Genomic DNA, 25845 nt, shown 5'->3' on the forward strand with positions numbered 1-25845 from the left:
AACGATCGGTTAGTTTGGACGACTTCGTTCGGAATAAATGGTATTAGTCTCGCGATTGTTTGACGGACAAAGATTCGGATTTGGAGTTCCGGAGCTGAGAATGGATTTGAATCGATAAACTCGATTTTGCCATCACTAGTGGGTATTGTCATGTTACGCCTACCCTACCTAAGAACCTCATAATTACGCCGATCCTTGCATCGACAGCGCAGGTTTCGCTGCGGTGATTGAAATGGTAGAACGAAAGAGAAACATTTTCAGCATGTTTGGGCATTTATTTCCATAATTCTTGGTGTTCAAATGTAATTGCCAAAGATACTTCTTGCACCCTTAATTACACTGGATCTAGAAAAGATGTAAAAGTTTATCAATATCAACAATTTGAGAGAGAGATGAACTCCCTATCATAAACATGTTTGGCGGCTGCATCGACATGCGTAAACAACATCGCAAAAAAAAAAATACAAATATTTGTAATCGCTGTGCACAAATAAAGTCACTCGCTGAACGCCGAAATCGTATTCACTTGATGTCTTGTAATTACGCTGAAGGTTTATCTAAATATGAAAACAAAGGAGTTCTCGGTGTCCCAGAAGTATTGCTTATCGAAATTTAGCAACTTCCTCTAACAGTCTATTAATCATATGCATGTTCCTTAGATATTCGACCCTCCCGAGTTGATAGAATCAAAGTGTGACCAACTGGCAAAAATGATTCTAGCGTCCAAGCACACCGTCGTCCACACCGGAGCTGGCATCAGTACAAGTGCGGGTATACCAGACTTCCGTGGCCCGAAAGGAGTTTGGACACTTGAGGAAAAGGGAGAGAAGCCTTCGGTGAATATTTCGTTCGATGAAGCCATTCCAACGAAAACGCATATGGCTTTGAAGGCTCTGGTTGCCGCTGGGCATGTTCAGTATATTGTGAGCCAAAACATCGACGGGTTGCACCTCCGCTCAGGACTTGCCAGGGAATATCTGTCCGAGCTACACGGCAACATGTTTGTGGAAGTGTGCCTCAAATGTCGGAAACAATATGTTAGAAGTACTCCAGCACCAACGGTTGGTAAAAAGCTGACCGGTAATATTTGTCGGGGGTCTGGAAAGCAGCTTGGTTGTCGAGGAGGCAACCTTATCGATAACATCTTGGACTGGGAACACGATCTTCCAGAGAACGATCTTCAACTAGCCTTTATGCACTCTGCCATGGCAGAACTTAACATATGCCTTGGAACGACTCTACAAATTGTCCCAAGCGGGGATCTACCATTGAAAAATAAAAAGTATGATGGACGGCTAGTTATATGCAATCTTCAACCGACCAAACATGTAAGTAATTAACATTTGATTAGTTAGTCTATTAAGTTTCACTAACAGGTTGTTTTCTTGATGCAGGACAAAAAAGCAGACATGAAAATTTCCTCATATGTTGATCTAGTAATGGAAAAAGTTGTCAAACGTTTGGGAATCGAAATACCGGACTATCAAGCAGCTGAAGATCCTACGAAAAGCATACCGTATAGCGTGAGGTGGAATATCCCAGACAGTGTAGTAAAAACCATGGATAAACTTTACGATAAAATGATTAAGGAAAAAGGAAAACTAAAGCGCATGCAAAATGACGACAAAGCGGAAGTGAAGTATAACGCAAAGAAGCTTAAATCAGAAGCACAAACCCAAGAGATTGATAATAAAGATAATAAGATCTGTTAATATTTTTATGTAAATCCAACATCCGAGTAGTGTCTAAAATAATTTTGACTGTTTTTATAAATATGACCATTACTGTAATACAACAAGCTGAATTAAAAGTGCATGACATTTGCTTGAAAAATTGTTGTATTTTATGCATTAGACTGCTATGTTTGACAACCAGCAAAGCGGAAACTCCTCAACAGCTTAGCTGTCAAAGGGCCGAAAGTCTCTCTTTCCGGCATCTTGCAAGGTTAGTGACGGAGCGCATTGAAATTGTTGTCGGCAAAAATGGTCAATATTAGATGGATTTTGACCAAAAACCCAATGAAATGTGTAGAACTTGTATCGGAAAAGTGTTCAATTCGGTGCTGTGGTGGAATATTGAAGAAATGTCCAAGATATTACCGTGAAATCGAACAGTTCACTACGTTGAAGTAACATCAACATTGGCTTCCTGACCATCGAAGTGTGGTGCTGTCACGGAGTGTAGCATATCGAGTGATACTTTTCCGATACATTAGTTAAAGCAGTTTTGTGTTGCGAATTGTGGGTTGATCATTAATCAAGGGTTTTCCATTTCATAGACTTCGGATCAAGATGGGTCGTTACGCTAAGGAACCTGATAATCCTTCCAAATCCTGCAAATCTCGCGGGTCGAACCTTCGGGTACATTTCAAGGTAAGCATGGCCTGTGGAGGAGCATCTAGCGAACGCGAAAATTGACATCAATCGTTTATTCACTTACAGAACACCCGCGAAACGGCACTAGCCATCAAGCGCATGCCGCTCCGTCGTGCTCAGCGTTTCTTGAAGAATGTCATCGACAAGAAGGAGTGCGTTCCATTCCGTCGATTCAACGGTGGCGTTGGACGTTGCGCTCAGGCTAAGCACTGGAATACGTCGGTCGGTCGCTGGCCGAAGAAGTCCGCCGAGTTCTTGCTACAGTTGTTGAAGAACGCTGAAGCTAACGCGGACTACAAGGGTCTTGACGTGGACCGCCTAGTGATCGATCACATCCAGGTGAACCGCGCTCCCTGCTTGCGCCGCCGTACGTATCGTGCCCACGGTCGTATCAACCCGTACATGTCGTCGCCGTGTCACATCGAACTGTCCCTCACGGAGAAGGAGGATGTCGTGACCAAGGCCACCGACAACGGAGAGCCAGCGAAGAAGAAGCTGTCCAAGAAGAAGATGCAGAGGCAGAAGGAGAAAATGATGCGCAACGAGTAATTTTTCGTTGTGCTAATTGTTCATTTAAGGTGGTGAATAAAACCGTCACACAAACAAAAACCTCCATGGAAAGTGCAAAGATTGGTGAGAAAAAACCCGTTTAGTTTATTTTCACTTTTTGCGAACATAGAGAAGATATCCAACGAATCAGTTCATTTTTATTTAAGGTGTAGATTTGGACCCTGTCAGAAAGGGTTAGTTGTTCTGATTATAGGAATTTAAACAGTATGCTGACCTGGTGAGTATATACAACTCGACATTGGAATTACACAGTCTTTAAAGGAGATAGACCTCGGTTAAAGTTCATGGACAAATTGTTCTCCTCAAAGGATCGACCCAGCAACAACAAATCATATGCATTCTCGTGGTCGGAGAGTTTACATCTCTTCTATCTCCAAGTGCGGTGCGAAAAGCAAGCATTTTTATCTTCTTTTTACAAGACGTAGTTGAACTTATCACACACCACCAGAGCAATTGAGAGCATTGTCACTTCCACAAGGACTCTCGTCGTTTGAAAGGATTCTCTCACTCTACTTGCCGATCACATGGACAAACCTGAGGCAATCGAAATTCGAGCTTCACTACTTCACATGGCTGGGGGATGGTTCAATGAGAAACATTGTCGCCAGCTGACACGGGTTGTGAGCGCTGATAAGGTCAGAAATATTTTGCCATTTACCGGAACGATCGACCGCAAGGATACGTTAGCGTTTGCGGTTAAGTGGAGGAAAAAGGTCATCTCAAAGTGTGGAGCGAGTGTTTCTTCGAAGGTATTTTGAGCAGGTAACAAGAAGAAAGCCGATTTTGGTAAAGTTGAATTGTTTCAAAAGTGAAGTGGTATCGTATATTGTGCTGTAGAAAACAGTTCAATTGCTGCCTTTTACTACATTTTTCGGGCAACTATTAATAGTAAAATTAAAAACATGCCTTTCAATTGTCTCGCCGCACTATCATTTCGCTTCACTTCACTAAGGTCCCCATACGAAAATTATTCAGTTTTAGACAAAAATGATAAATATTACCTGCGATACCGTATTCGTGCCTCAATGCTGTTCGACCGAGTTCAGAAAGGCTTCAAAACAACGTACGTCGAGAGGAAAATTGCGAGAGAAAATTTTGCGAAAACATGTTCCTTGGTGTATGCGGTGGTGTGCGTGCATGATTAAGTATATGGTTTTGCAGCAACTTTCTTTCGTCCTTCGGCAAGTAGACCACCACATTTTATTGCGATTTTATCGATAGTCGATAAAAATTGTCGGCCCCATCTAAATCACAGCGTATAGAAAACTGTGATTGTTGATACCAATTTAAAACCAAATTGTGTGGTGTTTGTTTTTTGCGCCCTGATGTCCTTGTCACTTTGGTTCGCTGGTTCCAGAATTCGTGCACGAAACGGTGACATGGGGTTTCCAATCTTTAAACTGAATCATATTGTATTGAGTTGAAATAGCAATAGTTTAATTTAATAATGAACATTGTTACTAGCATTGAAACATGTTTAGCTTCAATTTGATTTAATTTTGAATTTCTTATTCCTGATAGAACCAATGTATTCGTTTCTCAAGCACCTCCAGTCCATTAAACACTCGCTCGTTAAAAGAACATTTTCTTCAAACTCTCTCTTCCACAGGTTTTGGCATGCAAGCCTTTCCATTCATTTCTCGGTGAAAGGAGCAATAAAGAATGCTGGCATTTGTACTCTGCATCCCATTCGATACCGAAGGCTAAATAATCGATCTGGTTTCACTGCCGGTAAACTATGACTACATGAGCAAATCAGTTAAAGCAACCTTTTCGGAACACATCAAAATCAAGATACGTTGGTAAATGTTCAATACTTTGATATATTCAATGTGAAAGCTTGTTTGCTGTAAAATATACCTATGAGTTAATTTATTATTTTAGCAACATAGTAGATTTATTATTGGTACGCAACGGTTGCAAAAACATTTCACGAGGCTTTTTTAAATTAGATGCGTTTCATTAGTTTAGAGCACATTGGCTGGGAAAAAACCGCCAACCGGTTCAAGTTTGAGAGTGTAATTTTGTGGTGTATAAATCGATCTGCTTGCGAGTCATATAAATGACTCTTCGAGCATTTTAGTGAGCTGTTCTACGTGAAGCCCTTTTACCGGTAATACAAATCTAACGAGCTAGTGATGGTAATTAACGCAAGGGATCAAATCTTTTAACTCCAATGCGGCAAAGGAGTGACCAACAATTCATTAGATCTGGGCTCGGTAGATCGACTAATTTATCTACCAACGCTATTTCTTGCTTGTAAATCATGCAAAGAAGATTCATTTCACAAGCTCCCAGTAGGGATTTGGTGAAACCATTCGCTCCAGCTCCGACTTCGCATCTCTACAGCGCGAGGCCTTCTCTTTCTTCCCCGTAGCATACGATACTGTTTTCGAAACGTCACGTCAACCGGTTACAAACGGTTTTGCATGCTTTCGGCTGCTAGAAACCGCCTGGTAGAAACCTCCACGATTTTAACTGGCGGTTTTGTGCGAAGTACGTCGCGTTCCGCAAGCAGTCAGAGTACGGAAAGCAGCAGCGCGAGTAGCGAGAACGTAACCTGCGTACGAAGTGTGATCTCGTGTTTCCACGAAACATTGGTGATAATCATTTAAAGTAGTCGAAACGGAGTACAAATACTAGACGGTGAGCATCTTTTCTGGTGTGTTAGAACGAAGCAGTTTGCAAAAGAACGCCAGGTTGCAGAACGACGTGTGGGAATTTGCGAACGAAAAGGGCGGCTGCAAAAAAGCAAGCGCAATCAAACAAGAACCACATTTTATCGGTTCGCGGGACCTGGTGCGGCGTTTTCAAAAGTGTGTTCTACAAAAGAAAGGTTCTTCTTGAGAGGAAGGGTGTCTTCATTGGAATTTGTTCGTGTAGTGCATGTGCGTGCGCTCGTCGCCCCATCACCGTGGCTAGAAAAGGGCAAAAGTGTTGAGCGGCTTTTTTTTTCGGTACACAACGGTGTAGGACAATCGGCTGGCGGGTGCAGGGACACTGCTACTCAAATAACGTGTGTGGGTATACGTTTTTCGACTTCGTCGATCCTATTTCGTCCATCCCAATGCCTCTAACTCGCTCCTGGTTGCGTATTTCGTTTGCTGCCGAGAAGCCGGTTTATTCGTATACCACCAAAATTTTCTCTACCGTAGGACGTGATCTGTCTGTAAATGGTTAACTGCCGTCAAATCGTTGCTTGTTGGAGCAAGGCGAGGGCTTGAAGAAGTAAGCGACGGCTTGTGACGTAGCTGATGAAATTTCCTGTGCATCTACTCTCTTCTTCCTCCAATTGGCCGCCGATGCCGGAAGCCTCGGGACGGGCGAGCCAACGGATATTGAGTTTCGGACTCGTGGGAGCGCAAACGCTCGTCTTCTAGCGGGAGAAAGAAAGCGACAGGAAAAGTACGCAAGCGTTCGCGTGACAGTTGACACATCATTCTGCAGCCCAAGGATCCCCGGATCCCGGATGCCCCGGACGCCCCGGACGGACCGCATTGGTCTGGTTGTATGGGAATCCGTTGGACCTAGCCCCCTACCCGCCAACGTGGTGGAAGTTGTCATCGAACCTACTAGAAGCTTCGTCGTGGCGCACAAAACCGTCCACGCTACCACAACAACGCGCGCGTTTATCTGGAGGAACGGTGCATTTTTGGGCCTTGTTTCATGCCATAACTTTTCTCTGACTTTATACTGCAATATACGGATGGTGTACTGCTGCCCCGCTCAAAGGAAGGGAACAAACTTGCAGTTTCTTTTTTCACCGTTTTTATCACCCAGCGCATAATCGGAGCGCCAAGGGTATGGTCTTGTAAAGTATCGTCGAGCATACGATGTCGTTTTATGACGTTCCTCTTGCTCAGTCGGGAAACATCGTCCATACATGCGCGTCGTCCTGGCTGTGGAATGTTCGTATGTTGTTGCACGTGCATGGCCCGAGAGAGCAGGCTCCACGTTGTTGACTGCAAATTATGGAACTGTTGCAAATCTCTGGGATGCGAAAAAAAAGTATGCACTAACCCTTAAACCATTTCTGTTCGCTAGGTAGGTAGATGCTTACAGTCCTTTTTCCATTTTTACCCTATGGCCTCCTTTGCTGGGCGCTATACCTATTTGGGGTGTCCTGTTTTTCCGAGAAGGCGAAAGGTGGAGCTGAATTTTCTGTTCGTTTCTTCGGAGCTCGTGTCGAACATGGTTCCCCAGCTTACTAGGATCCAGGCACTGTAGATGTTGGTTTCGCAGTGTATCGTTAAAGTATTAGTAGAGTATCCTTCCAGGACTTTGACGAGTACGAAGGATAAAAGAAATTTTAGCCTCTAAGCATGCTTCAACGAATCAAAATAAAGCTGTAAGAGAAGGAAGGGCGGGGCGGTAGGAGCGTGATGACAACGGGTGATATGGGTTGACTTACCAAGCCCGCCTCGCTCGTCTTGGATAGGCATTGTTCAAGGTCGCTATTTATGCCATCTCCGGGTGTAGTGGATGTGCGCCGCCGTACCTTTTCTGTTGTGGCCTCAACTGGCCTTGGACTCTTTTATTCATGTTTCCCGTGCGGTACGTAATGGCAGCAAACGAACTGATCGCTTGGCTGGGTAAACGCAAAAAAGCCACTTATAATGAATTATGTGTTGCCGCTATTTATGCATCGTGACACCTTCCTACTTAGCAAGGCAAGCATCCATCCCGCCCCGTTGTTCGTGTTTTTGTCGATTTCGGAAGGTGCTGCTGTTAAAAACGCTGTCCCGTTATTCGCCGCTAAAGGATTTTTACACGCGATGGTGCTTGTGTATTGGAAATTTAATTTTTCACCTCAAAATCTTCTATTGCGATTTTCAGCAACACGATGATCACATGAGTTGACACGTTCAACATCACGAAGCTAAACCTAATCATTGACTTACTTTTTGGTAATGCGAAAGAAGAAGCGCCCATGGAGGAATACTTTGCTATTTCACCCTGCTGCCGCTATGAACGTCTATGACCTGGATATAAATTATGGACGGCGGTTGATTCCGACACTCTCATAATTGTACATGAACATGCGAAACAGCGCTCGCCACGATGCGATTTTCCACAACCATTTCTTTGCGCCCTATTCGTTTTGTTGACTGGGACATTAAAGTAAAAGTGAGAGAAAAAAGTAAGAGCGAACAACGCTGCTTTTGATGCAGTGCTAAGGGAAAGTTAGGGTGATTTCATTTTCCAAAACAATTTACTAAAGACTAAATTGAATAATGTTTCGATCAGACTTTCGTTGTTATGTTTTTCACCATCTCAGGAGGCATATACCAAATGATTTTGAGTTGTGCGAACAATAACTGCTCAAACCGAAGCAACCATTGCGAAGCCAAGCATATCATTTTGGAAAGATCGGTTAAGAGTCGACAGAAGTTTTACATCGTAGAAAGGGTTCGTCAAACACTAGAATTCCTAAAAAAATCACATCCGCATCGAAGGTTTTTCGCTAGGGATCTTATTGACGGGTGGGATAGTAAAAGGGTTTTCCCTCCCCAATAAATAGTGGTGATCCATCTAATAATCCAGAAAAAAAGAAATTATAGCGTGCTTTAAAAAAATCTGATCATAGATCCCACAACCCATTATTTCTGTGAAAAGCTTTAATTACACTGTATCATTTTGCTCAAAAGATGCTCAGTTTGCGATCACAAAGGCATTGTAATTGGGAAATGATGCGGTTGCTGGTGGAAATGGGTTCATCGGGAGTTTTATGGACACGGAATCTAATCAAGTTTTCACATTGTTTTCTCCCTCTCACCACACAGGTCTTCGTCTTCTTCACCTTCGTCGCCATCCAGAACAAACAGAACCAATAGCTCTAAAAAAATGGGTGACCGCAAAGCCGTGATCAAGAATGCCGACATGGGCGAGGAAATGCAGCAGGATGCGGTGGATTGTGCAACACAAGCGCTGGAAAAATATAACATAGAAAAGGTATGTGGTAAAGGGAACCTCCAACGGCTAAGGGTGTGCTCTCTTTCTCGCGTCGGAAAAACATCCCGGGAAAATGCACGAGCTTACAAGGATACACGGGCGCGGACAGAGCAAGGCCTTGTCAGTCAAGGACGTTCGGTGCGCGGTATCGCTCGCAATAAGTGGCTGCTCGTGCCTCCAACTATCGAAAGGATAATGTAATAAGCCCATATCGCTTGGTAAACTTTATTCACGAACGACCTTCTCGTGCCTTGATGTCGATGTTAATTGTACCAGACGTGTGTGGGGCGAGAGTTCCGTACCGTTGGGTGTTGGTTCTTAATAGACAGAACCAACCTCAACCCGGCTGAAGTTCATAGACAGCATGGCGTCTGAATAGTGACGATGCTGCACCGTGTTAGATCACGTGTGAACATGGGTTTAAGTTAATTTTCTCCTTCCCTGCCCTGTTGCCTTCAGCCGTTACGACACATTTATCGTCGCTTTTACATTCTTCTTACGTTTCCCTTGACGATTGTCTTACGTCAGCAGGAAGTGTTCTCATTTGTCGGAAGGAACAGCTTCAAGTTTATCTACTTCAACCTACCCGCAAGAGACGGGTTGAAAGACATTTAACTCTTACTGGTCCACAGTAACCAAGGGATCATTGTGTGAACTCTTGCAAACTGCGCCCTTCTCCCACCCTATTTTTTCCGTTTCATCCACACACGACCCGACCATGACCGCATTTGCTTTTGGTGCAGCGAATGAATGGTGACTAAAAGCATCAGTAGTAGCCGGGGGTTGGTGAGTTATGATGATGTCACCAATGGTAAATGATTTTCCGGCGGAGTGCGCACGGCGGTGGTCGTTGAGTGGAGTGTGAAACAGCTGTTTTTCTTGCGAGGCAGTATCGCTTGGGTCGCGCTAGAAAAGTCCGACAAGATGCGTCTGTAATAAATTTGTATTATTTTTAGCTTTGGCCCAAGTTTTACTTGCAGTGTTGTAGCTGTGCAGCAAAAACGATTAATGTTGGCAGGAACAGTAGGGACGTCTACAAGGATGTTCATGAAACAACATAATTGAAATTGTGTTCGCAGATCTGTTTCCTTTACCTTTGAATAGTTGTGGAATCGTTTACGCTGTGTTGAACTTGAAAGTTTGATTCATTCTACGAATCATTTGTAGATAAACATCCGTAGTATCGGATGAAAACATAACATGGACTTATTCTTGCAACCTTTTTGAAAAGCAATTCTTCATGCTTTCGCTGTAGAAGTTTATGGGTGCTTAGAAATGTTCTTTTTTCTACGGACGAAGGAATCGGCCGATGGAAAAATAGTCGTTAAGGAACGGACACGCATATCAATCCCCCTAAAATAAACACGGAAAATCAATATGCTGCAGCGAAGAGCTGGAGGTAGGCAACATGGGGTAAAGTTGGGGATTGGCGAAAGAGAGGCGTTCCACTCTCGAGAACATTTGCTGAATTTTTTCCTGCATCAAGGAGAGGGTATCGCGGTATAATGTGCGCTTGGCCACGTTTCGTATATATAAGGCCCCCCAAAGTACGTACTGCCTTCCAATGCTCCAGTACCAATTTCATCGCTGACGAAAGTTTGCCCAAAATGCTGGCTTGTTTCCTGTATGGTCCTTGCCGGAGTGTGCTGAACGAATCGCGTTGAACGATTCAAACCCGTATAGAGGAAAAACATAGAGCAGGATTTCCCCGCCCTTAAACCCCAATTTTAAATGCAATCGATTGCGGAAAAAGAGAAATGCGTGCACAATACAACGCATTTGAGTTTGCTGTAGAAGGAGGGACATGTTAAGTGTACTTTTTGGTAATGGAAGTTTTCGTTTTCCTTACCGTTTTCACATGCGCTGCGGAAATTGAGCATCATCGAGAGCGTGTTATCATCATCGAGCAATGGATGCCGATGAATTGAAACGGTATACAGTAATCCCATTCCACAGGAATGGGATTTCCACAGGAAGAACCACTAATGGCCGTGGGCAAAATGCACATTGAAAGGTACTGGGAAAACTTTCTTCGTGAGTTGCAATGTTAGTAGTAAATGGGGAAACAAAAATCGATGGTCAAACGATAAAAGCGGAAACGCCATACATGAAACAACGGTCGCACAATCGCAGAATAAATTCGCGTGTGTGTCACGTTATAGTAAGGAAGAAGGAGGAGACAGACAACAAGGTGTACGGAAAGAGAAGACAGGAAGCTGGTAAGTTCCGCTTTCAGAGTTCGGCACTTGATCACAAGTGGTCGATGTTCTCGAAGTGTTAGCCTCAGCGCACACATTTTGGATTCGTGGGCACATTCGCGTTCTTATAAATGGCCGGTCGCCGGAAGTGGAAAGGAAACTTCACAGGAACAACGTACGAAGCCGATGAAAGCGGAGTCGTTTCGATGCGGGTGAGAGTAGCGGGGCCACTCAAGTGGTACTGATTTATGTCAAGTGCAAAGGCAATGCCTTCCCTTCCTGGCATTGGTAGAACCAAATTATCATTTTTTCCCCTACGGATGCTTCCGCCTCACCAGGCGGCACGGTAGTCTTGTTCTACTGTACTTGCGGTGCCTGCTTGGGTTGGGAAGCAGCAACGATATCGTGTATCCTTTGGCAGGAAAAGCAAAACATAGTTCGCAATTCTACCCACAAGTCGATCGAAGTAACCGTATTGTAGCGCCGCCTACCATTGGAGCCGATTGTCCCATAAAAATTGGCATAACATCACAACTCGAGGTTTAGGTAGCTAATCTCCCTGGCCATTCGATGCGAGAGGTCGTGCGAATTTGGTATCGATTTGATAGCAAAAGTAAAGGCCGGCGGGGAGAAGTCTATAAATTTTCGCAATAATACTCCCATTTTATATGCAGATGCTAGTTTCTCTTTTTACATCTTTAGTTTTTTATTGTCTTTCAATCCTGTGCGTTTCAGTACGATGAGTTTATTTTCATGGTTTTGAAATGGAAAAATTGAAGATAGAAGGAAGTTTGTTTATTGTTTTCTTCATGTTGGTTACGGCCAATAAATATAGAACTTCTGATCTGTTTTTCGATAGCAATGGCTGGTATGAGAATACCAAAACAACACCTATGTCCTTGTATAAAATCACCTTCAGTTGAAGCGTTCCTTTGGGTGTAAAATCCTATCGAGATGTTGATTCGGGGGTCATTTGGATTAGTACCATAAGCGGCCAAGCAATACTCTGTCCTCATAGAGTGGTCTTTGAATTTCTCCAAAGCAGCCGGGCGACACGAATACCAGCCCGGCATCCAATTGAGGAGAACTGTTTCCGGGATTGCGGAATCCTTGATGGTGCCAAAACCATTTGGAGCCTTTGAATAGCTATTTTTCCGAAGGCTAAGGACTGGCTTTTCACTTGATGTCAGTTGAGTTTCTTAACCCTTCAATGAAACTTTGTGAGGTCATTACTAGGTTTAGATATTTCAAGGACCTATTCCACCTTTACAATGGTGTGGAAGAAAAATAACTAAAAAATAGGTGTTGTGTTGCTTGAAATCCTTGTTGACCTTCTTGTATCAGTAGAGTGCGGTTAAGTTCCCACATATTTCCCTAATGATAAGATGATCCTGTTTAGGGTGTTTACTTCGGCAAATTATGTAATACAAGTTTGTAAAGTTTTTTAGAATTTGGATCGTTCATCGTATATACAAGTTAGTTTAGTTTTTATTTGAATCACTTCAATCGTGCATATTTTTAGAAACAAAAAGGTTCAGGCTATGCCGAATCCTTTTCCTATCAGGCGATAGCATCGGGGTAACTAATCTATATTCATTGCTATCGTTTAGATAGAATGAGAACACTACCACTGACTTTGACAACCTATCGCGTGGTTCTTCGAATTGTCTGTCGATTTCGATTGGGGCAACCGAATCGCGTAGTGTGACGGGGTAAGGATAGCTTTTTTGCTAGCTTACGCGCAGTCATCTACTTTTGCCGGAATTGACCGAATTTTTGACTCATCCACTTAAATTCACCCTTCCAATGCGCTGGCTGGTGGACTAGATTTGTCTTGGGATAATTAAACTTACCCTAGTTTAGTGTGCTGATACGAGTCAGTAGGGGTTTCTTAGTCACCTGATGTGTTCTAGGTTAGGTCACGACATAATGAATTGGTTGACGGGGGCATAAAACAGGTGGCGTATTGTTAGATCAGTGTTTGTGCGGTGGGTGGGTTATTTGAACCGGGGAAAGCTATATACGGAAAGTGAAAATGGTAGTTTGTTTAGCATGTTGTTCGTTTCCATATTGCAGTTTTGGTAGGTGGTGGTTAAATCACATCATGATATAATCCCGTAAAATACGCGTGGCGTCCTACTCGTTGTGCAAAACAGTACTCAATGCAGTTACGTTTTCCAAAGTCCTCAATGGCTTTATAAAGCCGCAGAAGAACCTTTGGAATACATTCGTCAAGGGTATGCAATCGAGCAACAAAGCAGACAAAGGCCCCATTAGGACTAAAATTCACCCCGAGCCAAATCGCCGCCGCGCTTCACACCAGCACAAAACCACCACCATATCGATCTAATTCCGAAAAGGGACGGCCAACGTTTAATGAGTTTTTGCTCGCGCCACCAGACCACGGCATATCGGCACGACGGCCAAGGGCTTGCATTTGTTGTGTTAGAGCTCCCTGACGACCGACCTGTGACCGTCACCGTGAGGGGTAGAACTATTTCACCTATGCAGGGCAACACACACTAATGATGGTGACCGACTGAGGCCAGCCAGCTAGCCAGCCAACCAACCGGCGACCGCTTCCCGCCTGCCATGCATCATCTTTCTCGCCATTCGGCGTCGTCGGAGTAAAGTGTATTGCAAATCGATGGTCCAGCAATTTGCTGGAAGCAACCATCAACAACAGGTTCGGGAAAATTGGTTCCTGCTGGTGCACCATAGCATATTCTCTGTAGTCCTGCATCCGAGTTTATCGTTCATTTGAGTATCGGTTTTTCTACTTGACCTGACTGCTCTACTTGATAGGATCCTTCAATATCAAAATATCGATACATTGTTAAAGAATGTGAAATATTGTAGTTCAAACTTCACAGTTGCACGTGGTAGGATTAATGATTTCAAAATATCCATATTTGTAGGGCACACATATTAACTAGTCGCTTCTGACTGGCTATTTACTTAGGTTTGGTTTATTTTCGGCAGACGTTTCTAGCAGAAGGCGTTGTTATAACTTGACTGTTCTTGTTATGTCCAGTATAAGATATGTCCAGAGGCAAGATATAGATAAAAAAAACTAAACCACGAACTGCAACGGATTAGTTAACAACTGCAATAAAGTTGAGTTTTCTCTTGTCCTCCAATCGCTATCGAATGGTATACTTTCCGTTTGATTGACCTTCTGAATTCATCCGATGGAAATAAACGTCGCCATGCCATATCATACTGCCTGTGCCCTAGTTTTGCTCGTAAGTTTTATTCCACTCCAAAATTCTTTGATGTTTGGTACGTATTCCCTCAACGCAAACTGCGCTATAGTGAGGGAATACGAACGAAGCGAAATGCCTCTCATCCCGAATGGAACGGCGTCAAAAGCGGATTGCTTGACCTAAAAAACAGATGGCAAGTACATTTGAACCTTCATTCCAGAGACACACGACACATTTTGGCTTTTTGCGTTCTACGCGATGCGCCTTTGCTCGGAACAGTTCACTGCCAAAGCTTTGTGAAATGAGAGACAACTTCAGTGTAAAAGCCACTGTATAATTATCAACACTTTTGCAGAAAAAGAAGGTTTAAGGTACACTATGGTAGACCGTTGAAATGGGGAACTCTGATGTTAGAGGCCTAGAATTTAAAACAGCACCTCCCGAGCCAGGTATACTTTGCTGTGTATCGAAATGTCTTCGTGAAGATTCTACACAGGTTTTTTTTTTATAAGTGATCACTTCTCTACGGTTGAGAGACCTATAATCGACAGGATGTAAAACTTAAAAGGGAAATGGTGTGTATTATCACCGTACTAAGAAGGTAAGGGCTCATTTAAAGTGGGGTAGGCAAGTAGCCCAGAAGAGCTGGAGAGATTTCGAGTGCTTGGTTAAACGTACTTGCGATGAGCAGTTATTAACTCCACCTCTATTTATCCCGTTTCATTGCGAGAAAGGGAAAGGGTAAATGTAACGCCATTAATGAAGCTTTTGATCGCTTTTGATGACACTTATCCGTTTGAACTACATTATCGTTTAATTTCCCTTTCATTAGTAAGGGTTCACCCCCCCATCTCCAATGGGTTTGAACACGGTTGTACATGGTCCTGGTGGTGCGTATGTTGACATTCAGAGCATTTTATCTCGATACAGAACACAATACAAAAACACAGTTTACAAAACGGTGCTGATTTATGGTCCGTTCTGTCAGGTGGGATGGATGGTTTGCTGCGTATGATATCTCACCTTCTCAAAGCTAGCTTGCACGGCGTTGGCTAACAGGCACGTTGAAAGAGGTAGATAAAACGGTATTTAGCCAGATCCCCAAGAAGAAATGGAAGGCCATGTTGTCATATCTCGAATCATATTTCACTACGGTCCACTCCGTGCTCGATGTTATTGGGTAGTAACTGTAAGTTTCCTACGCGAGATGAATTTCTAGGCGATTCAAGGTGTTTCGGAAAGTCACTTGAGCGCTTAGATAAACAGCGCAGCAGCACTCGTCAGAATATGGGTCAGAAGTTCGCTTACCTGTAGAGCGAATAACTTACAGCCTACAGCCGGTCTGGTTGAGACAAATGAGGGAGATGAAAATTCTGCTATCAAATTTTCCAACTAATTACCCCCCCCACAATACTCCTCCTTTCCTTAATTGAATTGACAGTTTCACAAGCAGCAGCCATCAGTTGATGCTAAAATATGCTTTATTTTAATGGTACACCTCGATACCCACCCTTTTTGCAAGCTTTTCAAGAAGTACAAACCACATTTCAGTGTGTTTGTTGTATGTCGTGGGAAGTCACTCTCTTGATGTCACATTTTGTGGAAACTGCCACGGATGTCGTATTGTCATGAATATTTCTTGCTTTACGAAGACGAACGAGTCTCGGCTACCGCCACTTGAGATCCTTTTCCGGATGCGGAAGTTGAAATTTCCGCACGTCTATTATTTCCCTCCCCTCGTTTGAGCGTTCCGTTTTCCTTCCGAGGAAAGCAAACGGCTTTAGCTTTGTTTTGTATCACGCCAAACACAAATCGTTAGCCGCCTACAAGGCAGGGCTAACTAATTCATAAATTGATTGATTTATTTTCTCCTAATGGAATTAAACTCCCGCCACGAGGGACACCATAAGTGAAGATTTTGAGAGAGCGTCGAGTTATTGAATGGGACCGGAAAGGGACCGGCGGAAAGCTTTCCTCCTCTTCTTTCACCCCGGAAAAAAGGAAGATTGGCAATAAGTGTTTTAGATCGATCGAGAATCGAGAGCAACAGATGAAAAGTTGGTGGTTCCCTCGAAATACATATTTATGAAACCTTTATGAAAAAAAGGGTGAGTGTTGAGATAGAGAGAAAGAGAGAGAGAGTTTCCCGTCGTTATAAAGACGTTAGATGATTGAAATATGGATACCGCTCCAAAGGTGACGGCCGGAAAAGTTGGTATTAAGATCTAATGCTGGCCATTCGTCCACTTTTCTGGCATCATCGGTGTGTTGGCGGGGTATATAAATAGTTGAACAGTTTTTCGAAACTGATGTCCCCATCATCGGAGTAGACCAACGGTGGGGAGGACGAATTGGAAAAATACGCAACCGGAGAGAGAATCCTTTTAAATTTAATTCCCATCGCTTTTTTTATTTATCGCCCCCGTTTTCTCTTCACAACCCCCGCACGCACCCTTCGGGGCCGGGGTAGAGTGGACTGGAATTTTCCATTTTATGATCGACGGACGCGTCGTTGCTAAATTTAGCGTCAAAAAAGACACAGCATCATGGCGAACGGATTTCCACCCAGGAATGCGAGCACCGGCGGAAAAGCCAGATGTGGTAGCTGGCCACTGCTGCGCTCTACACAAGAGGAAGTGGTAATTATAGCAGGTCACCACCAACCCTACGCCGCCAGCATCACCAAACGGTGATGCTACGCTTTTGCGTACCATCCGTTGGGTTTTAGTGTGTGGGTGGCTTTCATCCGGTTGTGGGAAACTGAGCGGGTAGTCAAAAGAGAGTCAGATCAACTCGCAGAGCTAGACTGCGATGTGAGGTATTGGTAGGTTCCAGCAGCAAGAGAGAAAGAAGCGATAGAGAGACAAACCATCTTGTTGCTTTTTACTACTGGCGAAACATTTAATGGATAAAGGAGCACTAAACGCTGGCAGCCATAACCTACAAAACAAAAATAACACGAATATGATGGCCAATTCAACAAGCGACTGATTTTCTTCCCGGGTGGTTTTTCTTTTCGCCTCTGTAGAAATGATACCTGTAAGAGTGCTCATCACCTGGTTTTCCCTTTTTTCTTGTATGACCGACCGGAAAAGGAGGTCCTGTTTTGCGTGCACTCCTTTTTCCTTTTTTTTTTTTTGGTTCCCGGTCAACCATGCTGGACGACCGGAGCAGGAAGACCGGATGGACATCCCTGCCAGCAGAGGTTTGGGTGTGGTGGTATTTGAATGGTGTACCATTTCTCTTGTCCTGCTCCTTCGGCATCTCTGATTCAATTTTGGAATTAACTTTTATTTGCTTTCAACTCTACGACGGAGGCAGCCGACCGTCGGCCACCTTCTTCTATGCGACAAGCTTTTTGTTGCACACTTCTTTTCCTCCGCCACCCCCATTATCGCCGCTTACTGTTCTTCCACACGACACGCTCTTGTTGCCTGCACCACCGTCAAGAGCATCGATGGAGGAAAAGTGAAATAATAAATCCATTTAATGTCAAGATTAGAGGAGGCTGCCATCGCGATTATCCTCCGAACCCCGAGACACGAGGTATTGGATGGGCGTCGGGTAAAAGGCGCGGTGGCGGCTGTGAGATGACGTTGATGGAAAGTCTTTGCCATTTTCTCTCGTTTTGCCTATCGCTGGGTTAGGTGTGTGAACTCGCGTTTGGTTTTCCAAGAAATAGGAGGGTGTAAGAAAATGACTGTTTGAAAAGTTGTATTTACTGCCTCGGGGAAAAACAAATTTTCCTTGGAATAAGGTTTTGCTCCGATCTTTTGCGCGAATATGGTAGTACGATGGGTGCAGGTAACACGCTGTGGATGGGAGAAAATACTATTAGGAAAGTGTTTAATGAGCAAATTGTACACTGTTGATATGGTTGTCTCTGGCAACCCAAGTGCGATGATGTCATTTTCTTTGCCACAATGGCATCGTAAATATTGTACTGTTTTGAAAAAAATGTAAGTTAAACTAGATGGAAGCAATTTGAGATATAGATTCAATGAGGTAATAATTGATATAACTTTAATTCAATGAAATGGATTACGCACGGAACAGGTGTGTGCAGGATGCGTTAAACACTGGGGAAATTGTGTTGCGTGCTCTTTTGGTTCTAAAAATTATTAGTCGTTTGAAGGAAGTTGCGCGTATACTAGCAAGCAATTCCCCAACGACATTAGAGGTACCATTTACCTAGGGTTGACGATGAACCCCATTGCGGAAAAAATCCTTTAGGAAAGAAGTTCTCCACAATATTCCTACCTAAATGTGAGAAGCGTGAGCGGAACGGATCGATATATAAAATAGTTTTAACTATGTCCCGGTGTGTCCTCCCCGGGGTTGGTGGAAATGTGGTATGCGCATTATAAAGCATCGTCTCCACCATCGGGTGTTTTCCGTTTTCCTCGTTACTCATCGAGGGAGCCGTTCCGGTTGTTCCGGTTGCTGCTGTTTGTGTGCGGTAAACAAATAAATTTCGCTTTAAGAACCTATCAACGCAGAAGTAAGAGTTGAAAGAAAAATAGATGCCCGGTGCCTTCCAAGACGAAGGCGTAGGGCGATGGGGACGAGTCTTTTTGGAAGCATTTAGGGTGAATTATGAGCTTCACTACTCATTTGGGGACAGCGCGGAAAGTTGTACGTAAGGTAGGGATTGACAAGAATGAAACAACGCGCTCAGATATGCGACAAGTAAAAGTTTCTAATTTTCCACTGCTTTGTTTAGCGAGGTTTCATTTTTATTTGGCTATTACGCTGAAGAAGCAAAAACTAGGAGAAAATGCATCCAGCAGCAAATTCGTAAATGTCTACCACCATTGCGCGTTTTCTTACCATTATCCTTTTGCACCACCACCACCACCACCACACCACTCGGACTAGCCTTTTCACGCGTTTCCACGAAATGGTTCTCTGGTATGCGTTGTTTTCACCTCAAACTTTCGAGGTGACCGGGATTTAGTCGATGACCTGGTTGTGCTTCCGGAGGTCAAAGAGAGTTGGGGTGAGGTACATGAGAGAAAGAGAACGAGCCAGAAAGAGCCCAATAAACAAACCCAAGTTCACTATAATTGGGAACAGGAGCACCCGACGCCTACGACTTCGTATACTAAGAGAGGTAGGTTTATTACTAGAATGTTACGAAGCAGCCAACCTTAACATTTTCAAAGAGTGTCCGTGTCCTGGCAAGAAAAAGGTTGATGCAATTGTGTGGGTTTTGGTGGTCCTTCCGAAAAAAAAAAAAACATCAAAGTAGGCTGGTAATACTTCTTCGGCGTGTGCTACTTGGATTTGAATGTTCTAGTATCTTTAGTCGCGTAATCGATTACGGAGTTTGGGAAGTAGATTGAGTTCTTGGTCTAATACTGCTGTTCAACGGCAACTGCTGTTGGGAACACGATAATATGTAGTGCATGAAGCTTAGTTAAATTCATGTATTTCTCTTCCATATACCAAAGAGGAGTAGATAGTCTCGAATTTCATGGTTTTAATGGCTTTATTAAATTACTGACGTTTAACAATGGGAAACTCCCGGTAATGCCCAGCACACCAAATTTAAAATTAAATTTATAAATAGATTTTTTCATTTGTTAGTCATTGACGTGTCCAACGTGTACATGTCCAGCGGATTTTTCGTCCAAAGAGCAGCGCATTTGGTAGAGTGGGCTGTGTTGCACAGGGGATTTTTTATTCATCTTTCTGCCGGTATCTGCCTTCGTTTATCTGCATTGGTATAGGGATTTTTTTTATATTCCATTAATTGATTTTTTCTTAATCATGTTTGCATAACAGCATCACTCTCAATGTTAAGCCAACTCAACGCAGACAGGATGACTTTCTACGGGGCAAAGTGAATTATGCATATGATAGAGCTCTTTTGATAAAACATATTCTGAACATAAAGTATGATAAATGGCATTAATGATCGACGTGCAAGTGACGTCTATTGAGTTTTTTTTTACATATATTGCTATTGGTTGTGCATTGGAACAACATTCTTCTTGGTGCGATGCAGGCGGAATTAGATACGAACAAGGGCGAGGGTGCATCATCATCATCATTATTATCATAACCTTAGTTCTCGTCCACTGATGATGAACAGACCAAAAGTGACCTAAAACTTTCTGCAGACGAGTGCTGCTGATTATGTCGCTCATCTCCACTATTTGCTAGACAAACATGACCCCAACGAAGCTGAATCTGTGAAACGAGAGACGGTGGAATATCCTTGCTCGTGGAATGCTGCGACCGATCGAATGTCCTGAGTCTGCTGTGCTTTTGCTGAGGGGCCCAACTCTGGCCATGGAGGCAAGGTTGTGATTATGTTTACCTTTCATGTACACACAAGGGGGCTCGCTAAGGCTCGCCGTCGTATGTGAACTGTTCGTTTGGTGCTCGGCCACTGCTCAAGCGTTTTCTCGTACTCTGTACTGTCATACACGCGTTCACCATGGACAGACCCCTCCAACGCAACCGAGCTGATGCATCGTTGCACAAAGGAGAGATGCATTCACGCTCTCCGGTGATGCAGCATCCAGCATAACCCTCCTCCTTCTATAGTCAGGCTCCATCGTTATCGTAGAGGAATGGTGAAGTCCTTTGTTAGCATCCCTTTTGAGCGCAAGAAAAACGATTTCCGGTAGTGTGCGGTGTTGAACTCTTCTCGGCAGGTTGCGGCTGTTGCTGGCAACCGGATCTCGTTGCATACAAAAACAACACTTCGTTGCCACAAACACTCACACACACACAGACGCTGACATTCCATAAAAATGGGTGCGATAAATATGTGTCTGGAGTTGCCTGCCGGTTGGGCAGGGAAAAGTTGGATTCCAGTGGGAGTTTATACTGAGTTCAGGAAGAAAAAGTTTTACCGATGCGACCCGTTTTCTTCAATAGACTCTGCATGCCTGTTGATGATGAGAGGAAGCGCTAGGTGTGTTAGATCCGACATAGTCAATGCAGCAAAAAATGATGGTTTCCATAAATTTAAGAAATATATGCCTTATGCCTCTGGATTCTTAGTGGTCATTGTTTGGAACAAAAGGAAAATAGTTCTGTTTTACTTGTCCTTTTTAATTACGTTGGGGGAAATTGCATTTCCATTTCTGACGAATAACTAGTATAAGCCTTAAATTCCAGACATTTCTGTTTTCGTATTGTTTGCAACATTCAATCGCAAACGTAATTACTGGTGGATTAGTTGACATTTTTTAATTTAAGTTTTTCCTACACCTTAAACTTTATTAACTTCGTTCTCACTTAAGTCAACTTAGATGTGTTTTTTCGTTAACGATCTGCAGAATATCATTGACTGAGGGCTTTATTTTCTTGTTTTACGTTGGAATTTTTATGGTAAGAGTGGTATCATCTCGGCTGCACTTTACAACTTCTTTTAACGATTCAAACGAAGTCAGCTCTGTGTCAGAAAGCAATGGCGCGAACTTTCGGTCGGACAACAATTGTTATTGAGATTTGAAAAGTTCAACTTCTCCGTCCCGCAGCGTAAACTTTATAAATCTTTTATTGTATTCTGGGAGAATGCAAATTGCATACCAATGCATGCAGATATTCAAATTTTAATGAAGCAATAAAGCTATTCATTGAACACCTTCCCCGCAGGTTGGATATGCTCGGGAATTGATTAAAACGGTTACTGTGGAGGACCCTGCGCCACACCTCACATAAGCCTAATTGATACATGAAACCGCTTATGGTGCGGCTATGGGGGTCGGGTCGCTTAATTAAAGTGAATACCCACCACCGACTCCTGATTCCGTCGGTTTATGTTATGTTACTGTCCAACCATTACGGCGATTGCTGGAACTGTTGAAAAATTAAGAACAAACAACGAAGAAACTGTCTCTTCCCCGATAAATGTGTCGAGAGGGTATGGTGTGTTCTATAAATATTCTACCGGAGGAAGCGAAGAGAATTCCAACTATTGTAGACTGTTCAACGTGGGAAACACATGTTTCAATTACTAACAGGGTTCCGTATATGTTTTTACCAATGCTGCGTTTTTTTTTTTTTTTTTGGAATACATTAATGAAATGCAGATGTTTTTTAAAAAGCAACTTGACTGTATTTCCTAGGAACGTCGGTCAGAATCGTTTGATCGATGGATGCTTACCCTGAATAAAAGCTCGTAAAACTGTACGATCCTTGAAAAACGTGTTTTACAACGCAGGCAACAGATTTCCTTTATGGATTTTTATTGCCCACTTCGGAGTGTTTGTGTATCGAAGAAAAAGAAACACACATGAAGAGGGTAACTGAACTCCATGTTTCTCTCGATTGCGATTAAATGATTTTCAGGATTATTATTTTATAACAAGTTTATGCTTTCCATCGTTTCATCCTTTTTAAGAGTTCTTCTCTCTATTTCTTATAAGTCACGGTGTTTCGAATGTCTGCTAACGTTTTGCTTTTTCTTCCTCCTCGCTATGCTTATATAATTTTAGGACATTGCTGCCTACATAAAGAAAGAGTTTGATAAGAAGTACAACCCCACCTGGCACTGCATCGTCGGCCGAAACTTCGGATCGTACGTGACGCACGAAACGCGCCACTTTATTTACTTCTATCTCGGCCAGGTCGCTATCCTATTATTTAAGAGCGGTTAGATCACAAAATTAGCTAAGTATCTCCGGGCTTCATCGTTTGTGCGGATGGTGGAGCTGTATTGGAAAAAAACACTTCGGAACAACAGGACTGGACGAGTGGATGGTCGCGCGGAAAGGACAAACAACAAACACAATGCCGTTTGAAACCAGTTGCTTGGTGTGGTGGTGATGAGTAGAATAAGTGGATGAACGCGGTACCCGAAGTACAACTAGAAATCGTGTGTTTGAAATTTTGAGGAACGAATCTGATGCCTCTATTAGATGATGCGGATCCCCGGCGGAACGACCAGCTTCTGGAGAAAGAGAGAGAGAGAGCGAGAAAAGATCTTCGATGGGATGGTACAATGCGGAACAGGGCGGTCTCTTGAGGAAATTAATATGGGTTTATCATATTTTTTCTCCATTCGTTATGATTAGTAACATACAAAACAGTACCGGCTATTAGTTCAACTTGGGATGTGAGAGCTTGATCCAACTCGCTCTATGGCGTATAGCAGGTTGTGGTGAAAGATAGTCAAACACACTACAATGAACTAGTAACTTCACGTAATTCCGATTGATTTTAAAACCGGCAGCTATACCCGAGATACCATTGAATCCAGTTAAAAAACACAACAAAAACTACAAAGGATCGAACTAATAAGCTGAGATGGACCGATACAAAATAACATTCGTTTCTATGCCAAGAAAATCTTTAAGTATACAATAATTACAGATAAACTGGTTAAACAATCATTTCGTGTCCGGATTTTTCTTCTATTATTTCATATCGCGGTCGAAGGTGTTTACATAAGGATGACGCCCAGCGTCTTCATCAGTGAACGGTAGACATTCTGAAATAGAGGCACAGCTTCTGCTAGATTCTACGGTACATTGCTTTACATGGAGTATGGAGTAGGGAAGGCTGCATCATAGTAGCCGCAAACTTTTACAAGTTTGTTTAGAAACACTTTCATACGAACAGAATCAACAAAGGGTCAGTATAGGTTGCCGGAAGAAAATAGTGTTGGATCTCAAACGCTCACGATTGTCCAGATTGAACGCCATAGATCGAAAAGTAGTTCTCAAAGTACTTATGTGAAGCCTTTTCATTACTGTACCACAGGACGCGCACAACAAGAGGACGCGTACGATTCGATGTCATTTCTAAGTGTACCTACGAGAAGCTAGATGTGACAACAGAGACAAGTATGCCCCAAACACCGTCAAAACTTACTAACAGACAGAGAGAGACACTTAGTAGCTCCTTTTGGAAAAGCTCTGGCAAGGAGTGATCCCTGAAGATGCAGTTTTTGATTGAACATCTGGTATCGTTCCATTTCGATGAAACACGCCACACGTAGAAAGTAATGATGGATAGACCATCAACGCCGAAGTCCTTCTATATTGCGCATTATTTTTTCCGTTTTCCGCTCAATGTCGATAGGAAGTGTCCTGTGCACGTAGCCAACGATCATCATCGTCGATATGCGAGCTGATCAGCTTCACTGGAGGCTGCGAGTAGTAGGGATTATTGGGAGACAGCACTAAAAAATCTTTATAGTCCTAGGACCAAGCTTATTTACCTCGAAGGGGCGGGATGTCCTTCGAACCATCGGTTAAGTTATGTTTATTGATTGCAACCCATTCTGTTCACTACTTATAGTATGTATGGATGAAGCATTATGAATAAAGAATTACACTCGAACTCATGAATCCTCCATGTGCGAAGCTAAAAATCGTAATTTTGGAAGAAGCCATTGGCGCATGCTTATGCCTCCTTCTGCACATAATCCTGAAGAACATCGGAGTGGGGATCGGAAAGTATATAGAAGAAGTCAATCACGAAACGGCAGTACGCCCAGGCAAAATCAGTTAGTTTCCGAACTTTCCGTCAGGATTGGGTTGCTATGGATGTGATTATGTGAGCTAGTTGCGAGGCAGGTACGGGCAGGCACGCACGCATGCAGATAGAGGGAGGGATGATGGCCCAATGTTGAGGTTGGTGCCGACGTGTGACCATCATCGTATGTTGATATTCAATTCTCACGTTCACCACATCACCATCCATCCACCAGCACTAAAGTTCACGCCATTATTATATCTCAGTGTTCATATCTTCCCCTGATCATCGAACCAAATTGAAATTAAATGTTGATGGATGTGATGTCATGTGTGTGTGTGTGTGTGTGTGCGCGCGTGCAAGTGTGTATGACAAAACAATGCGATAGCAATGTGGTGTGGAGCAAAAGGACGTGGAAACGGTGTTTCTAGTGCACTTGAGTCTAATAGTTGTTAAGATATACGAAAAGAATTTAACATGTGGGAGGACTATTTCGTTGCTCTTCTTTAAGGAAATCGAAAATCGGAAAGGGTTTCCTTTTTTCTTTATCATCGTTTCTTTTTCATATCCGGCAACATTATCTTTGTAATGTTTGTCGATTTTTTTGCATGGTTTCTCTGGTAGTTCTGGTCGGTGTTTTGCATGGAAAAGCCGTCCAAATTCTCTCCCGGCGACGACAAAATGTCCAGTCATAAATGATTGTCAAATACGATAATGTTTTATAATACAGGAAAATGTTGTATCTCGTTTCGATTCCTTTTCATCCTGTTGCCAGCATCGTCACTGTCTTCCCAGAGAGATCCAATGTTCTGGTAATGTTCCGTATGTGTTGTTGTTTTATCACAATATTAAAAATCTTCGTTAGGAAAACTATCAACCCCCTCCCCGCACTACCCCCCCCATACCCTCTCCATGTCATAGATGTGCGTCGTAAAATTGGTGTAAATTAACGTCTTTTTGGAAGCCCTTTTCTTTGGGTTGTATTCTGTACAAACTCAAATCTTCCGAAACGATTCCCGTACATCGGAACATATGAACTTCATCATTCGTCGCAACATCGGTTGAAATCGGATTTTATGGGTGTGTAATTATGCGAGTGGAATG

At 43.1% G+C, this 25845-nt stretch overlaps 3 protein-coding genes across 6 annotated transcripts; all 3 read left to right on the top strand.

The window, feature by feature from the left end:
- The first annotated feature begins 485 nt into the window (after positions 1–485).
- On the top strand, positions 486–1712 carry LOC131260378 (NAD-dependent protein deacetylase Sirt6). The gene is made up of 3 exons (XM_058262081.1): positions 486–595; positions 660–1328; positions 1395–1712. Exons 1-3 carry the CDS (start codon positions 530–532, stop codon positions 1710–1712), a joined length of 1053 nt encoding a protein of 350 aa, XP_058118064.1. The 5' UTR covers positions 486–529.
- A 208-nt stretch (positions 1713–1920) lies between these two features.
- On the top strand, positions 1921–3006 carry LOC131261245 (large ribosomal subunit protein uL22). 3 transcript variants are annotated; one of them, XM_058263226.1, is made up of 3 exons: positions 1921–1944; positions 2279–2372; positions 2442–3006. In XM_058263226.1, the coding sequence occupies exons 2-3, from the start codon at positions 2292–2294 to the stop codon at positions 2922–2924; spliced, it is 564 nt and encodes a 187-aa protein (XP_058119209.1). In that variant the 5' UTR covers positions 1921–1944; positions 2279–2291; the 3' UTR covers positions 2925–3006. The 3 variants fall into 3 exon arrangements, with proteins under 3 accessions (XP_058119209.1, XP_058119210.1, XP_058119211.1); XM_058263227.1 differs by lacking the exon at positions 1921–1944 and adding an exon at positions 1956–1985; XM_058263228.1 differs by lacking the exon at positions 1921–1944 and adding an exon at positions 1962–1972.
- A 1670-nt stretch (positions 3007–4676) lies between these two features.
- LOC131261247 (dynein light chain 1, cytoplasmic) lies at positions 4677–23234 on the top strand. Of its 2 annotated transcripts, none has more exons than XM_058263230.1 (3): positions 4677–4747; positions 8729–8897; positions 22758–23234. In XM_058263230.1, the coding sequence occupies exons 1-3, from the start codon at positions 4692–4694 to the stop codon at positions 22917–22919; spliced, it is 387 nt and encodes a 128-aa protein (XP_058119213.1). In that variant the 5' UTR covers positions 4677–4691; the 3' UTR covers positions 22920–23234. The 2 variants fall into 2 exon arrangements, with proteins under 2 accessions (XP_058119213.1, XP_058119214.1); XM_058263231.1 differs by lacking the exon at positions 4677–4747 and adding an exon at positions 5446–5591.
- Positions 23235–25845: the final 2611 nt, after the last annotated feature.

Source organism: Anopheles coustani, chromosome 3 (assembly GCF_943734705.1).
Source record: "Anopheles coustani chromosome 3, idAnoCousDA_361_x.2, whole genome shotgun sequence".
Lineage (NCBI taxonomy): Eukaryota > Metazoa > Arthropoda > Insecta > Diptera > Culicidae > Anopheles > Anopheles coustani.